Raw genomic sequence first — 16690 nt, 5'->3', positions numbered from 1 at the left:
CCGAGGCGGGGCCAGTGGAGCCATGTCCCCCCGCCTCCCCAGAACTACATCACCAGCATCCCTTGGGTGTATCGGTATCCGTGCAAGTCTAGCGCGGGTCAGACGCGCTGTGCTAGGCTCTGGGCCTGGGGGTGCTGGGTGAGTCCCAAGGAGCCCTCCGCAGGGAGGTCAGCCGTGCAAGTACCCCCCACGCCGTTCCCCAGTCTCCCCGGAAGCAGGTGCTGCAGGCAGCCCCGTCCTGGGTGGCCAACAGGTCTGCGCGCGTGCAATCCTCGCAGCAGATCTCGGGTTCTGTGTTCGCCCCTTCGTAGACCGACAAACGGCGGCACAGGAGGAGTAACTCGCAGGTCACCCGCGGAGCTAGGGGCAGACCTGAGTCGCGGGCGGCGGCCGGGGCGCCCTCCGTCGGTCCAGGCCGCCCCGGAGGGACGCAGCCCCCCAGGCCTCGGGGAGCGCGAGCTGGCCCGCCTCGCAGCCGGCCGCAGCCCAGCCCCGCGGGGACCCTGCGCGAGGACCGTCCCGCCTCCGACCAGGCTCTTCGCCGCCCGCGGGACGAAGGCCACGGGACGGCCCGCCTCGTCCTTCCGCGGGGAAAGCCCCAGGAGGGGTCCAGCGGTGGAAACGCCGGCGCCAGCCCACCGCCCGCCCAGCCCCAGCCTCCCGCGGCGCCGCCCCTCACCTCTCCGCCGGCGCCCGCCAACGGTTTCAACCCGCCGCGAGGAGCACGTGGAGACGCAGCCGCCCGTCCCGCGCCGCAGCCCCTCCCTCCGGGCGCCCCCCCGCGCCTGCGCCGTCCCGGCGGAAGTGACGTCCCCGGAAGCCGGAGGCGGATCCGGCCGGCCGAGGGGGCGTTGTCGGGATGGTTCCGCGGCGGCTGGCGCCCGGCGAGCGGCGCTGAGCGGCTGGCGGAGAGGCGCGGCTGGCGGAGTGCTGCGGCGCGGGACGGCGGCTGCGTCTCCACGTGCTCCTCGCGGCGGGTTAAACCGTTGGCGGGCGCCGGCGGAGAGGTGAGGGGCGGCGCCGCGGGAGGCTGGGGCTGGGCGGGCGGTGGGCTGGCGCCGGCGTTTCCACCGCTGGACCCCTCCTGGGGCTTTCCCCGCGGAAGGACGAGGCGGGCCGTCCCGTGGCCTTCGTCCCGCGGGCGGCGAAGAGCCTGGTCGGAGGCGGGACGGTCCTCGCGCAGGGTCCCCGCGGGGCTGGGCTGCGGCCGGCTGCGAGGCGGGCCAGCTCGCGCTCCCCGAGGCCTGGGGGGCTGCGTCCCTCCGGGGCGGCCTGGACCGACGGAGGGCGCCCCGGCCGCCGCCCGCGACTCAGGTCTGCCCCTAGCTCCGCGGGTGACCTGCGAGTTACTCCTCCTGTGCCGCCGTTTGTCGGTCTACGAAGGGGCGAACACAGAACCCGAGATCTGCTGCGAGGATTGCACGCGCGCAGACCTGTTGGCCACCCAGGACGGGGCTGCCTGCAGCACCTGCTTCCGGGAGACTGGGGAACGGCGTGGGGGGTACTTGCACGGCTGACCTCCCTGCGGAGGGCTCCTTGGGACTCACCCAGCACCCCCAGGCCCAGAGCCTAGCACAGCGCGTCTGACCCGCGCTAGACTTGCACGGATACCGATACACCCAAGGGATGCTGGTGATGTAGTTCTGGGGAGGCGGGGGGACATGGCTCCACTGGCCCCGCCTCGGTGCGCCCATCTGTTGGGTGGACATAGATGTACCTGCCTCACAGGGTGAGTGCACATGGGGAGCCTCGTCACCCCGCAGGCTGAGGCCACATGGGAGGCAGTGTGTACTCCTCTGTCCTTCCCTTGCGCCATACCCTTCGTGTCTTGGAATTCCACCCCTGGAAGGGGCTCCTGGCACCTCGCTTCACAGATGGGAGGACCCGAAGCTAAGAGGGGACAGTGACTTGTTGGAGGTCGTGGGGCTCACTGGGAATTGCGCTGTGGTTGCCAGCCTGCCCCCCCCCCCCCCCCCCACCTCACAGGTGGGCTGTTTGAGGTTTAGGTCTGCGCCTACATGCCTGTGCGAGAATGTTTAAAGAATAGGGAGTGTAGTGTTTGCAGAAATAAACAATATAAAAATGTAAAGGCAGGAAGGTTTAAAAAGAACTCTAGAACCCAATTCTAGAACTAAATATGAGGCCCTTGTATCAGGTAACAGGGTGGTGGAGTGGGCAAATTAATAGGTCATAGGAAATACTTTCTACTGTTGGGTAAGGATGAATCTTTCCTATTTCTTATCTTCCACACAAAGCTCTTAAGATAGATTTTGGACCCATTTTATAGATGAACAGAATCTGGGAAGTTAGGATAGCTTGAGGTCATTTTTCATTGGTAGATGCTGGCTCCAGCTCAGATCTCTGGCCCTGAGTCAACAACATTCAACCAAACAGGGCCACCATCCTGGTAAGAGGACCCCTGAGGTGTCCCAAGTCCCTCATAAGTTCCCAGCCCCTTGTTATTGCTGCCTGCTCCCCTCAACTCAGACTCATTTTCTGACACCTGACCTCAGTTGTGACAAGGATGGTATCTCTCTGCTCGGTGTAAAATGGAAGGTCACTGTAGAGCCTTTGCTGTTTTTGCTCTTTTTTTTTTTTTTAGTTTTTCTTTTGGGATGAGGGCCTCCGGCTTCTGCTCACTGAGTAGTGGCCAAGCAAACGGCGAAAAACATGACAAGTCAAGAGAGAGGAGCAGGGCAGGAGCTTGTCTCAGGCTACCTCTGCCACTCCCTATGTCTCCAGCCTAATCACTTAACCTCTCTGAGCCTCCACTATTTCTTACAGATGCTGGGGTGGTAATGTGATCATACCTGTTGTAGAGGTGTTGGGTGCAATTCTGACTATTAGTATGAAGTGGCTTTATGGAGAGCTAGCGATCGTGTTCTGTAACTCATCATCTTTTTCTTGGCTTGTAGCATGTGCTGAGAAGATCATAAGGTGAACGGACAGTCAGAAGCTCACACAGGGACTGGCCTCCTTTGGGGAAGGCACCCGGGTGCATGTGGATCCCAGTGCACACTCGGCATTGACCAGAGGTCTGCCGAAATGAATCACAGTGACTTAACTGGAGTGAAAACTTGAGTATGCTTTTGACTAGTCCACGAACACTGCTTTCTCTTTTCATGGGTCCCCATCTCTAGATGGAAGAGCACACAGAATCTCTGTGGCTGGGCAACCCCCGTGGCTCAGCGGTTTAGCGCCACCTTCAGCCCAGGGTGTGATCCTGGAGTTCTGGGATGAGTCCCGTGTCGGGCTCCCTGCATGGGAGCCTGCTTCTCCCTCAGCCTGTGGTCTCTGCCTCTCTCTCTCTCTCTCTCTCCATCTCTCATGAATAAATAAAATCTTTAAAAAAATCTCTGTGGCTATCCTGAGCCAGGAAAGGAAAAGGGGATCTTTATTTAGCCCAATGAAGCATGCATCATGTCTTTACACGGTGGCTAAAAGTTAAATATGTAATATCTGAGCCCTGTGGATAGGGTATCATAACGTCTTAATGCAACTGGCTTTCAGCTTTCCAAATTGCCAAAAGTATAAATGTTACACATTTACCAAAAACATCCATTTGAAAGTTTAAGGTTCTTTCACATTTACTTAGTTTTGTGAGATTTGTGGAAGTTTAAATTTTTAAGGCAGTGCTTGCCCTCTTCCCTTAGAGGGACTGAATTTTCAGAAGGCATCTTTTTGTAAGTTTGTAACATTTACACTTCTGCAGTCTTAAGCCTGCTAAGACTTGGGCCACCTTGTCCAATGTGCAGTTAGGTGGTTCGGAGCTTGCTGTTCTTTGCACTCCACCCCCCTTACAGACAGACACACAAGTGTTTACTGCACACAGGAAAGGTGTTCAGATAAGATGTGTAATCAAGGTGACTCTTGGCTAGTGCCGGGGTGTCTTTGGGGCTCTAAATAAGGGAGGGGTAAGCTCCTTACAGACCTTATCTCATTAACAAGCAGGTGGCCCCACTGTTCCTGATTCAGATCAAGTGTAGAAATGCATCCCGTGGCTCTAAGAACCTGAGGCTCTCAGAGACAGAGTTGTGACTTACTCCACAAGCTACCTATTCTGCTTAAAAAGAAAAAAAACAACCAGATTTCTAAATATGAACATTTGCCACAAAAGACCAAATGAAAATCATTGAAGGGGTATTTTTCCAGTGGACATGTGACCAAATTCTAATCCTCTTCTGAATTGATGTTTACACCATGTAGGCTAATCCCCAGAGAGAGAACATGTTTTGCACAGATATTCCAAGCATCTTTTTGTCAACATTACTGGCTTCTTTCAGTTGATACGTTTTGTTTCCAGCTGTCCTTCCCAGGCCTTTCATCCCTGACCTTCCATGACAGACTGAATCTCCCAGTTGGATCTCAAAGCTTGCCGAAACCTCCCCTCCTCTCACCCCCTCGATCGAGAAACAGAACGGACCTCTGCAATGAAAGTCAAAAAGCTCTAGGCCATAGCTTAAGTTTGAGGGGGTACTTTTCCTGGTCAGATTTCATAACAAAAGTGCTTTTAAAATTTCCAGCAGATAATTTGTCTTAACACAGCTGCTTGTACCTTGTGGTTATGATGGCCATCCATTTCTTGGTGACTAAATGATTTGCTCTAGTTTGTACACAAAAGTGCTCCCACAGACTACTGAATAACACGTCAGTTCTTGTCTGACCTTTGTTCTCTCCTTGTGAGGCAGGGCGGCCGATGATATCATTGCCTGCCATTGATTGAGGCATCCATCTGTGCAGATGCCAAGCTTGGGGGGAGCTGAGTCATAGTCCACGTGATAGCGACTTCCCAGGACTCATGACTAGTTGACACCAGATGTGATAACCTTTATGATAACCAGATGAGAGATGGTCACAGTTGCCTCACATCCCAGAAGAATCACATTTGCTTCCCTCTAGATTGGGTGTTAGCGAGGCGGTAGCTGACCATATGCCCTCCCTTGCCAAGCTGATGGCAAGCTGTGGAGGGGAACACAGAGCCGTGGACCTGCTTTCGTATGTGGAATGTCAGGCAAGCTGACATCTGACAGTGCCCCACAGGGCAAGGGGCTTCCAAGAGTGATGGCTGGGCCTTTGTAAACCTGGGGTTGAGGCCAGGATGTACATTTCCATTCAAGGCTGAATGGAAGGGAACGGCCCTGAAAACTTCCTTATGTGTGACCTCTCTGGCAGTGACCCAGAATGTGGGAGTGGAGGAGAGAGAGTGATTTCGTCCATGGAAACTCTCTGTGAACCCAACTGCTCATACGTGCTGAAGGATTTCTGTATAAATCAAAAGTGCACCAGTTTATTTGACCCTTACCTTCGCCTTATAAGGACGGAGAAGATGCTGGGTCAACAGTTGTCAGTATTTTTGCTCTGAAACTTATTTCTATGTAAATGACAGTAATCTTTAAGGATGTGATTAAAAAATTCTGTAGCCATGGAAAGTTACTGTGACTTCCATAACACTTTCAGATGAATTTGTTTTGTTGAGCACAGTAGGGTCTCCATGAATCGGTAAATGGCAGTTATGTATTTGCAACATATACTAAACCTTGGGGCAGTGCTTGGACACGTAGTTTGTGAATGCCTTCCAGTAATTCAGCACCCAGCAGCTGGGGACACCTTGATATATATAATTCCACTTCTTTATTGATCTGATGAGAAGCGACATGAAGGAGGCCCCTCCCCCACCTCCTCCTTGTCCACTAAGACCAAAGAACACATCCTTATATTTAACACCTGTGGCTATGTAGTCATGCCTGTGTGAATGTTTTTGTGCTTTGAAGAAACGTTTAGACCTCTTGATTTTCTAAACCTTCCTAAACTCCCCACGCTTCCCTTACTATGTTGTTCTTATATTTGGGGATCTGAGGTAATTTGGCAGTTCACATCTAAGGGCAAGGGGGGTGCAAAGCAAGCTTCACCTTATTAGAAAGGGTGGACATTTTGCTTAATGCCCCTAAAACTTCTCTCCTAGAGCCATCCTGGCAAATTTAAATCCTGGTTTTGCTACTGTGTGACCTTGGGCAAGTAACTTAATCTCTCTGTGTCTCCATTTGTCTTGCAATTGTACACAATAGACCTCCCCTCACAGGGTTGCTGTGAGGATTAAATTAATACCTGTAAGCTTTTAGAATAGGCCCTGCACAAGGTAAACATCTGCTTAACAGATGTCTGCTATTATTTCTGTTAATTATAACTTTACTTACATGCTGGTAGAGTTTTATATAGATTGCTGATCAACTTTGATTCTGTTCTTTGTAGCTATTTTCATGTGAAATTCTGGTTGAAAAGTGTGCTGTATGATGGTTTATTGGGAATAGAAGTTTCAGATTACAATGATAATTATTTTTTCCTTTCTTTTAATTTTCTCTTAGGACAAGACTTCAAACCTATCTTGGATAGAGAATAGATACTTACCCATTTAGGTAAAAATGGTATTTTTTACATGCAATGCATGTGGTGAATCAGTGAAGAAAGTACAAGTGGAAAAGCATGTGGCTGTTTGCAGAAACTGTGAATGCCCTGTCTTGCATTGACTGTGGTAAGATTTCTGGTAAGTTCTACATAATTCATGTAGATCATATTAAAGGTCCAGACCAGTTTTAGAAGCCCTGGCCCCATGAAGGCTTAAAAAAAAAAAAAAAAAATAGAGGCAAATTTGAGGAAAGAAATTAAGAAAAAAAAAAAGTGCTTTACAGCCTATTTGCTTTCTAAGGACAATCCAAAGAGAAGACAAAGGGAAGGAGGATGGGGATGTCTGGAGCATGTAGCCTGTCAGTGGCACTCAGCGACACCTCCTTGCTGCCATTACCAGACCCTAAGAGGTAACCACCCAGAGTAAGGCTTTAGAGGAGCGTGGTGTGCTGGTCACACTGAAGAGCTGGATTTATAAACCAGAAAATGAGTTGACTTATTCACAGTAGCAGGGGACAGGGGGGAGAGACTAGGTCCCCCTAGAAGTTCAGGGTGATGGTAAGAGTGAGCTCCTGGCCCCAAGTGTGTCAGGTACTTCCACTGAGGGGTCTCTGGAAAGGTGAGGACTAAGGGCTGGGGGTGGGACCGGTCTTTGACATGCTTATCAATTCTTTCCTAAGGTGGGTCATTATTTGCAGATGGCTCACCGCAGTTTTAACACTCTGTCCCCTTCAGCTTCACACGGGGTTAAGTGCAAAGGCAGCTTTTGGTGCATTTGCTTCAGTGTCCTCTGTGGTGTTGGATGACATTTGCTAACAGTCCATTTTAATTTCATTCTAGAGCAGTGATTTTTTTTTTTTAAAGCAGTTTTGGCAACTGCTAAAGTCTTTGTTCATACCTAATCCTGGGAGGAAACCTGATCCATAAAACAGGTGAAAGTTGGGTTGTTTCTTATTGGGGGACTTTGCCCCCAACCTAGTCCCAGACATTTCCCAAGGATCTTGCAGTTTCAAAATGATCATATGAGACAGAATTGAGTCTCCTTGTTTACCAAGACTCACAGATGTAGAACTTTTCAGTGATAAGATACCACCATTTTACTCCAGCTTTTAACTTACTCTACAACTAATTATTGATGGCCTACTATCTTACCAGAAAATCATACAGATATTGTTATTTAAGCTGAAGCCACCCCATTGCAGATAATTTTTTTTTCTTACATACTATATATAGTCACTTAAAAAAATACTGCCTGTCAATTGAGTTTAAGACATTTGTACATTAAAAATGGGTAGAGGGCAGTCCAGGTGGCTCAGTGCTTTAGCACCTGCCTTTGGCCCAGGGTGTGATCCTGGAGTCCTGGGATCGAGTACCACATCGGGCTCCCTGCATGGAGCCTGCTTCTCCCTCTGCCTCTCTCTCTTTGTCTCTCTGTCTTGCAAGAATAAATAAAATCTTTTAAAAAAAAAAAAAAAGGATGGAAAGTTTGATGGTGGTCTTTATATTGAATAATTTGGAAGAAGAAAAATGTGCCTGATGAGGTTATAAGCATAGTAAAACTGGAATGCAAAAGGTAGGGGCAGCCTGTGAGCATTGGATGGAGCCTCCAGTTGGAGAATCAGTCTGACGGTAGAACTTTCTTTCACTCTGAAGGGGTGATGACTACAAAAACCATGTGAAGTGCATCAGTGAAGAACAAAAAGTATGGTGGCAAAGGTTATGAAGGTAAAACCCACAAAGGTGATGTTAAACAGCAGGCATGGATTCAGGTAAGGTCCTTCTGGTTCATCAGGTAGCTTCTTCTGATATCTTCTACTTTCTCTGGAAGCCTAAGAATATATGCATCATATGTGCAGATGAGACGCAGAAACATCATGTCTTGGAACAGACTGAAGTTAAACAACTAAATCATGACAGAGTTCTTTCTCTGTTTAATACAGTTGCAGTGTATTTTGTCTTTAATCCATAGGCTTTGCAGACTTGCAGAAACAATTTAGAATTCTCACGGTCTTTCCCTTGGCTACAAAACTGAATGGAAGCTTTCTAATACTTACCTGCTTTAAGTATAAGGAATTTTCTACTTAAAGTGGAAACATGCACAGTAAAAAATGGCAAAAGCAGCAAAATCCTTAATTGACAGGTATACCTTCCAGAATGGTACTTACCACTTACTGAACGGGATTATCAGAAGAAAGGATCAAAATATAAGGTAGGAGATAAAAAAGACAAATGCTGTCTTTGTGGAAATTCTCTATTCTAGAAACCAAATAAATACTAGTTAACTCCCTTTGATGATAGGGGTTGAAAGTGGAGTTTTCTGGTATTCACTAGCTTACGGAGTCAGCCAGCTCCTGGGAGGGAAAGTTCTTTATCCACAAGACTAATCTGCCCAGTGCAGATTGAGAAACTAATGAAACTTCTCCTAACTAAGATACATAGGCTAGTGGCATAAGCCTCACTATTGGGCTCATGCTATATGTTATCCCCTTGAAAACAGATAATGTTCTATAGGCCTCAAGCTTGAGGTACTTGGGGTGTATGAGTTCTGTCCTATGTTGAATGAAATTCTCTACAGGCAGGGTCAGCAAACCACAGTCCACCACAGCCATGCCCATTTGTTTACATACCATCCATTGTTACTTAATGCTGCAAGGGTGATGAGTAGTTGGGGCAGAAGGTTTGCTACCCTCTGCGGTAAAACTGTCAGGCCTTAGTAGCAGCATCTCTGTATTATAGACCAGAGTTCTCCTTCAGGTTCTGTCCTGGTCCCCCGGTCCACTAGCCAGCTGATTCCTCCCTAAACCCCTAGTTGACAAGTTACAGATGGAAACAGACTAAATGTGATACACTGGGAGAATAAATCCAGCCTGCTGTGAACTCTCTGATGGAAGTGGATTCAGGGGTTTTGTGTTTTCTTTAAATTCTTAAGCTCTATAGTTTTAGAGACAAAATTTTGGAATCTTGTCAGTATTAATGAGTATCCTTCTAGATGTCTCTCTGCTTACCCACAGATGGATACTACGGTCAGGGAGAGATCGCCCGCTTGCTTGGGTCACAGTGTTTTCCTTCAAACTTTGTCATTAATGCCCTGTTCTCTTCTGACACCGTATGCCACTCTGGCAAGTGCCCAGCCCACTTGGCATCTTCCTTATCGATGTTTGTGTCATTGTCTAGATTTGTTCTGCCTGAGTGCCTAGAGAATCTTTGTTTCATCCTCCTCTTAGTATCCTGGACCCATTTTTTCCTGGTCTGTTTATATATAGCTTTCATTCTTTCCTAACACAGGGACATTGTCCGTTTGTTGTTACTTGTCCTTTTGTTGGCTTGTGAGTGACCATCTTTCTTATGTACTGTTCTTGTCCAAGCTATAATAATTGTCTTTTTCCTCTGCCTTCACTGAGATTGCCATCAGCATTTTCTCTAGGTCACTAATTTAATTTTCATCTTTGTTCTGTTCTTGCTATTTATTTATTAGATTTATTTATTAGATCTTAATGCTGCCTGTCGCCTTGGTCCTCAAGTAATTTCCTTGTCTGTAATATCATTTTTGTCTGATTCTTTTCATCAGTTTTGGGTTTTTTTTCTTTATTTTCCCAATTTTTTTTTAAATTGTGGCAAATTATACATGACATAGAGTTTTATCATTTTAACCATTTTTAAGTACACAATTATGTACCTGCACATTGTGCAGCCATCACCACCATCCCATCTCCAGAACTTTTTCATCTTCCCAGACTGAAACTCTGTCCTGTCAAACACTACGTCTTACATCTCCTCCCCCATCCCCTGGCACCCACCATTGTGCTGTCTCTAGGACTTTGACTATTCTAGGGATTTCATAGAAGTGGACTCACATAGTATTTGTTCTTTTTGTGACTAGCTTATTTCACTGAGCATGATGCCTTCCAGTTTCGTCCATGCTGCAGCGTGTGTCAGAATGTCCTTTCTTTTCAAAGTTGAGCAATATTCCATTGTATGGATGGACCATATTTTGTTTATATACCATATGCTGACAGTTACCTCAGTTGCTTCAGCCTTTGGCTATTGTGGATGATACTGCTGTGAACATGGGTCTACAAATATGTTGAGTCCTTGCTTTCAGTTCTCTTTGGCATGTATCCAGAAGGAATAGCTGGATTTTAAGTTTTTGGGGAACCACCATACTGTTTTCCATAGTGGCTGCACTATTGACACTCCCACCAGCAGTGCACAAGGGTTCCGATTCCTTCACATACTCCCCAACACTTATTTTTCAGCTTTTTTGATAAATGCCTATTTTATTTTATTATTTTTATCCTAAGGGGGTATAACAGAGTATTTTGCTGTGGTTTTGATTTGCATTTCCCTAACGATGATGATGATGAGTAGCTTCTCATGTGTTATTGGCTATTTGTAATATCTTCTTTGGAGAAATGTTTATTCCAGCCCTTTGCCCATATTTTAATTGGGTTGTTTTTTGTTTCTGAGTTTTAGGAGTTCTTTATATATATTTGGGATATGAATGCCTTATCAGATAAATCATTTGCAAATATTTCTCCTATTCCCTGAACTGCCTCTTCACTCTGTTGACAATGTCTTTGATGTACAAAAATTATAAAATTTTTATGTAGTTCAACTTAATTTTTGTTTTGTTGTGCTTTTTTTGGGATCACATACAAGAGATCATTGCCGAATCCATTGTCATGGCACTTTCTCCCTGTTTTCTCCTAAGTGTTCTATGGTTTTAGCTTTTAAGTTTGGGTCTTTGATCCATTTTAAGTTAATTTTTGTATACAGTTAGAGTTCAGCTTTATTCCTTTCCATGTAGATACCCATTTTTTCCAGTACTGTTTGTGGAAAGACTGGTCTTCCTCCACCGAATGGTCTTGTCACTCTTTTTGAAAATCATTTGCCCATATAGGCGAGGTTTATTTCTGGGCTCCCCATTGTACTGGTTGATACGTCCATTGTTATGCCAGTGCCATGCTTTTTTGATTACTCTAACTTTGCAGTGAGCTTTGAAATCAGAAAGCATGAGACTTCCTACTTAATTCTTCTTCAAGATTGTTATAGTTATTGTCCCTTCAGATACCATGTGAATTTTAGAATAGAGTTTTCTATTTCTGCAAAAAACCACAAATGTCAATTGGATTTTCATAGGGATTACATTTGAATCTGTACATCACTTTGGTTAGTATTGCCATCTTGTTATTAAGTCTTCCAACCCACAAACATGGATGTCTTCCATTTATTGTGTCTTTAAATTATTTCCAATAATGTTACAGTTTCTGTGTACAAGTCCTTTCCCCTCCTTAACAAGTATGTTTATTTTTAAGTATTTCATTCTTTTTGATGCTATTATAAATAGAATTGTTTTCTTAATTTCCTTCTTAGATGTTAGTGTATAGAAATCTAGAACTTAATTTTCAAGTGTGGATTTGCATCCTATGACTGCTGAATTTATCAGTTCTAATGGCATTTTTTTTGTGGAATCTTTAGAGTGTTGTACAAGTTAAGACAAAATCATTTATCAACAGAGATGATTTTACTTCTATTTTGGATGCCTTTATTTCCTTTTCTTGCCTAATTGCTCTGGCAAAGACTCCTAGTACACTGGTGAATTTGTAAGCATAGATGTTAATATAAAATCTAGCCTTGAGGGGTAGCCCGGATGGGCACAGCGGTTTAGCACTGCCTTCGGCCCAGAGCCTGATCCTGCAGACCCGGGATCGAGCCCCACATCGGGCTCCCTGCATGGAGCCTGCTTCTCCCTCTGCCTGTGTCTCTGTCTCTCGCTCTCTCTCTTTTCTGTGTGTCTCATGAATAATAAAATCTTTAAAAATAAATAAATAAATAAAATCTAGCCTTGAAATGAGAAACTTCTAGCCATGGGAAGGATGCTTAATTTGTCTTTCATGAAGCTCCTGTGCCACTTGTTTATTATTTTTGTTTCATCTTTTTTGTAGAAAATTAATGAATTAATAAAAAGACCCAATGTCAGCCCCAAAGTGAGGGAACTTTTAGAGCAAATTAGTGGTTTTGACAACGTTCCCAGGAAAAGGGCAAAATTTCAGGTATGTGTATTTGCTCTGCCTTCCCTGACTGGAGGGGATATGTGGCCCCTTGGTGACTGAGCTCGCATTTACCTGTACCTGTCAAAATGGAACAAGTGGGGTTTGTTTTTCTTTTTGTTCCTTATAGAACTGGATGAAGAACAGTTTAAAAGTCCATAATGAATCTGTTCTGGAGCAGGTGTGGAATATCTTTTCTGAAGCTTCCAGCAACGTAAGTCGGATCTAATTTTAGATTTGTAGTGTGGCAAAAGTGATTAGTAATAATGAAATGGGAATGTCTTATTTTTGGAGGTCAAGACAGCCTTCTTTTGCAGAGAGCCTCTTTGTGCCTTCATTTATGGGGAAGAATAAACTGAATGTACTGCAGAGAAGATTTCCTTATTGTGCAGAGAAAGGTATTTAATCCCAATGTTTGATAACAGTACCAGCTAACATGAGACAACTTGGGTTAGAAATCAGGCAGTGGGATATAATGGAAAGAACAGGGGCTCTGGGTGTCTGACAGACCTGGTTTGAATCCCTGCTGTGCTGTTGGCCAAATGTTTGATCTTGGGCACTTTATTTTACCTCTCTGAGCCTCAGTTTCCTTGTCTTAAAGAAAAGCGGGTAGTCCCATTCATGCATTTATTCAGTACTTGGTGAGCACCTGATCTGTGCCATGCCCTGAACAAAAAATGTAAAATATCACTGGTGGCGACGGTGCCATGAAGAGAAATAAACAGTTGAGGACATGGGAGTGACGAGGTGTTCCTTTAGGTGAGGGGCCCACAGAAGGCCCCGTATATGTTAAGGCATTAAAGCAGCTGAAGCTATTAAAGCACCTCTTTCTGTGGGTGTTTTGTGTAGTGGGTACCTGCTGAGCATCTGTCTCCTTCCCTCTGGGGAGTGAGAACCCCACTGACGTGATTCAGTCTGTCACCTGTCAGGTTTGATCTGAGAGACCCCTGGATGTGGATTACATGCAGAGTCTCGGTTTGATATCCTATGGCCACCTTATTGGTGATGCTGTTAATTTAAAATTTTTTCCCCATGTATTCCACCTGCACCTTGCTTATATCCCATTTGGAGACTTACATCATTAGTAGTTTTAAAAACGACAGTGGGATTTTCTGACTGTATTTTATTCTACTCATATTGCCAGGAGTTGACTGACATACACAGAATAGTTTGGGCAGCACATTGGGATAACCGTGACACTGTCCTGGCATCTGTCTCTTCCAGAACATACAGGTTGGGTCTTTGGCATCTTGAACTAGTCACGTTGGTGCCACCCTTGCATGGGGCTGTGCTAATCTTCTCTGCATTATTCTAGTTGTAGTACGTGTGGTGCTGAAGTGAACGCTATAACCAGTCATTTAATTAGCATTTCTGTGGCACCTGCTTTTTAAAGGTTACTTCCATTATTTTAAGTGAGAATCAAAGATTTGGAATTACTTAGTACACTGCAGAGGTTTTTTTTAAAGTTTTTTTTATGATTTCCCTTTTGAAACTGTGAACATATTAAGAAGTAAATGAATACCAGTATGTAGCTTATGATAAACTGAACTCTATAATTCTAAAACATGGCTTATTGCTGTTTGCCTCTGTCCTATGGACTTCACAGCACATCTCTGTGTGTGGCAAAAAGCAAACGGCCCTGTGGCCCCCTCCGTTCATGCCTCTTGGTGTTTATCCAGCCAGCTAGAGGCCTTCTGTCCTCTTCTACTGGGCTGCTTTGTCTGCTCCAGCACAGAGCGTGCCTGGTCCCTATGCAGGCAGCTGTCCTCAGGCCAAAGTCCTGCCATTGCAGAGCTATGTTCCAGTGTGGGACAGGCGACCACATGTGGGGTCTGGGCCAGAACAGCAGGACAGGGCGTGGGAAGCACAAGGAAGAGATAGAAGGCAGGAGGAGGGATGGGAGGTGGGAGGGGCTCTGTTAGGAAAGAGGGTCAGCGGAGGTGTCACTGAAGAGAGAGTCTGTAATGAAGTAGAAAAAAGGTGGGAAAGGAGTTCATCCCCCTGTTACAGAGTGGCTGCCAGATGGGGCGACTGTCTTCTGGGGTGCAGAGGGGAGGCACCAGCTAGAGACATGGTTGGGATTGGGTGGAAGGCAGGCTGAGGTCTGTGGCTCTCAGTGGGCATAACTGTGCCTGACTCTAAAATAGGAATGAAATTGCAGGCCAGGAGTGAGGCGACTTTGTCTCTTCTTTCCTCCTGAGTCTGGTTTCTGAGCTCATTCTCTGCCTGCCCCCATGTGCCTGGCCTGACTCACTTCTCTGAGCTGCTGGGGACACGGCAGCCAGTTAGTTTGCAGTCCCTCTCCTATGGGCTGCACTCGCAGCCAGGGGCCTGAGCACTGAAATGAGGCAGAATCAAAAGCCAGTCCTTTCTTCGGCTCAGTGGGGGGGGTGGTGGGGGGGGGGGGGTGGAGTAGGAGTAGTAGGAGCTCCCTCCTTGCGACCCAGTCTCCCAAAGGAAGACTGGAGGTGACTCGCTTGTCCCCTGGCTGGTAACCAATGAAGATGGGGCCGGGGCACAGGTCTTAGGTGCGAAGTCAGTAGGTTGCCGCCGCCTCAGTCCACTCCTTACTGAGCATCACGAGCTGCTAATAAGCACATGACATTACTTCCCATTTTATTCGCACATTAGCTGTATAAGGTAAATATTACTACGTTCCATTTTATTGGTGAGGAAATCGGTTTGGAGCAGATAAATAACTTGCCCTGAGTCACCCGGCTAGTAATTCACAGAGTTGGTGCTTGAACCCAGGTCTGCAGATGCACACAAATCCTGTGGTTTCTGCCACACCTGAGTGCTCATCTTCTATCAGGAAGAAAGGCGAAGAGTGAGCCAGAATTGAAGGTCTAGCTTAAGTGACATAAGGATTCTTTACTTTTCCAGTAGAATGAAAATGTCTGTTAAACGCAGGGTGGAGTGTGGGCTGGGGGAAGTTTATTTTGCATTTGATATACTTACTGCTATGTTTTAGCTCTTGGCAGGGGGCTGGGGGTGGTCAGAGTTATAAAATGGTAAGTAGTAGACCTTTTTCTTGAACAGTTTGCTCAGTTGACACATGCAGTGATGTGAACAACGGTCTGGAGTATTTACGTGTTTCTCGGTTTTGCTTTGTAATAAGGAAGCAGTCAGTAAGGGTCAAGCCCAGCAGCCACTCGCCCAGGTGGCCAGCCCGCCCCGCGCAGAGCTCTCTACCAAGGTTCTAGCCGTTGGAACAAATGACCCCACAGAAAAGCAAGCAGAGGTAAAGAAGAATAAAAGAGAAAGGAAGGAAGAAAGGCAGAAGAATAGAAAGAAGGAGAAGAAAGAACTAAAATTAGAAAACCACCAAGAGAATTCGAAAGGTCAGAAGCCTAAGAAGCGCAAAACAGGCCAGGAGGCCGGAGAGGAGGCCCCTGCCTCTGCAGGGAAGAAGAGCCAGAGCAAGGCGGGTGAGGCCAAGGGAGCCGCTGACAGAGCTGAGGAGGGAGATGCCGAGGAGTCCAGGAAAGCCCGGCCTGGGAAGAAAAGCAGAAGCACTCGGAAGGTGTGTGTGGCTAGCGTATGCTCTGGGCTTTGTCAAGTATATTGTGAACCAGTGAGTTGGGGCCATGTAAAATCTGTTAGACCTCACGTTTGGACCATAAGGCAGACAGCATAAGCTTTGGGCTCAGGCTAGGCAAGTGCACCCCCTCTCCTCACCATGTGCTCCTATGACGCGGAGGAGGAGCCCATGGGGTGGGTTGCTTGGGCAGTGGGCAAGATGACACGGGTGTTCGGGTCCTGGCCACGCATGCCTTTCATTGAATGGTAGCTGCTACCAGAAATGCTCATCTTTTTTTTTTTTTTTTTTTTTAATCTTTTTACTTACCTAGATGACATAGAATCTAAGAAGAAAAAGGTAAAGTTCTCAGGACCTTCAGAGGGTGGAGAACCAGAGGACCACGAATCTCCTGCAAAAGGTATCACTGCCATTATTTGGAGAGGTCTGCCCTCTTGGGGTAGAGGGGAGATGACCCAGGGCCTACGTGTAGATCGGCCCCTCCAGATGAAGGGAAGACTGAGGGCAGACTCAGGGTGCAGCTCCCGAGGAACCAGGGAGCGCTCTGTGGGCCACCCTCCAACCTAGCTTTATGGGTGAAACTGTCTGGACTGGAAATACATGATCTTTGGAGTGGAAGATAACCCTGTATGGCTTTCTGAGACTGTGTTCCCTTTCCCTTCTCCCTGCTTTCCTGCCTCTGCTCTGCTCCTCTCACTCT

The 16690-nt window shown here is 46.7% G+C and overlaps 1 protein-coding gene and 1 long non-coding RNA gene across 2 annotated transcripts; both read left to right on the top strand.

Annotated features, from left to right (window-relative positions):
- Positions 1 to 1489: 1489 nt before the first annotated feature.
- Positions 1490 to 3280, top strand: LOC119878282. The gene is made up of 3 exons (XR_005386737.1): positions 1490 to 1729; positions 2340 to 2407; positions 2916 to 3280. It is a non-coding gene; the product is annotated as an uncharacterized LOC119878282 (long non-coding RNA).
- Positions 3281 to 6741: 3461 nt separating this feature from the next.
- Positions 6742 to 16434, top strand: LOC119878281 (cell growth-regulating nucleolar protein-like). The gene is given in 7 exon segments (XM_038588940.1): positions 6742 to 6812; positions 8056 to 8101; positions 8103 to 8171; positions 12348 to 12455; positions 12583 to 12666; positions 15571 to 15975; positions 16304 to 16434. Coding segments are annotated over 7 exon segments (792 nt in total). The 3' UTR covers positions 16313 to 16434.
- Positions 16435 to 16690: the final 256 nt, after the last annotated feature.

The sequence above is a fragment of the Canis lupus genome, unplaced genomic scaffold, assembly GCF_011100685.1.
Source record: "Canis lupus familiaris isolate Mischka breed German Shepherd unplaced genomic scaffold, alternate assembly UU_Cfam_GSD_1.0 chrUn_S1360H1540, whole genome shotgun sequence".
In the NCBI taxonomy this organism is placed as follows: Eukaryota; Metazoa; Chordata; class Mammalia; order Carnivora; family Canidae; genus Canis; species Canis lupus.
Note: the sequence above shows the minus strand (reverse complement) of the source record. Positions and strands in the feature narration are given on the sequence as shown.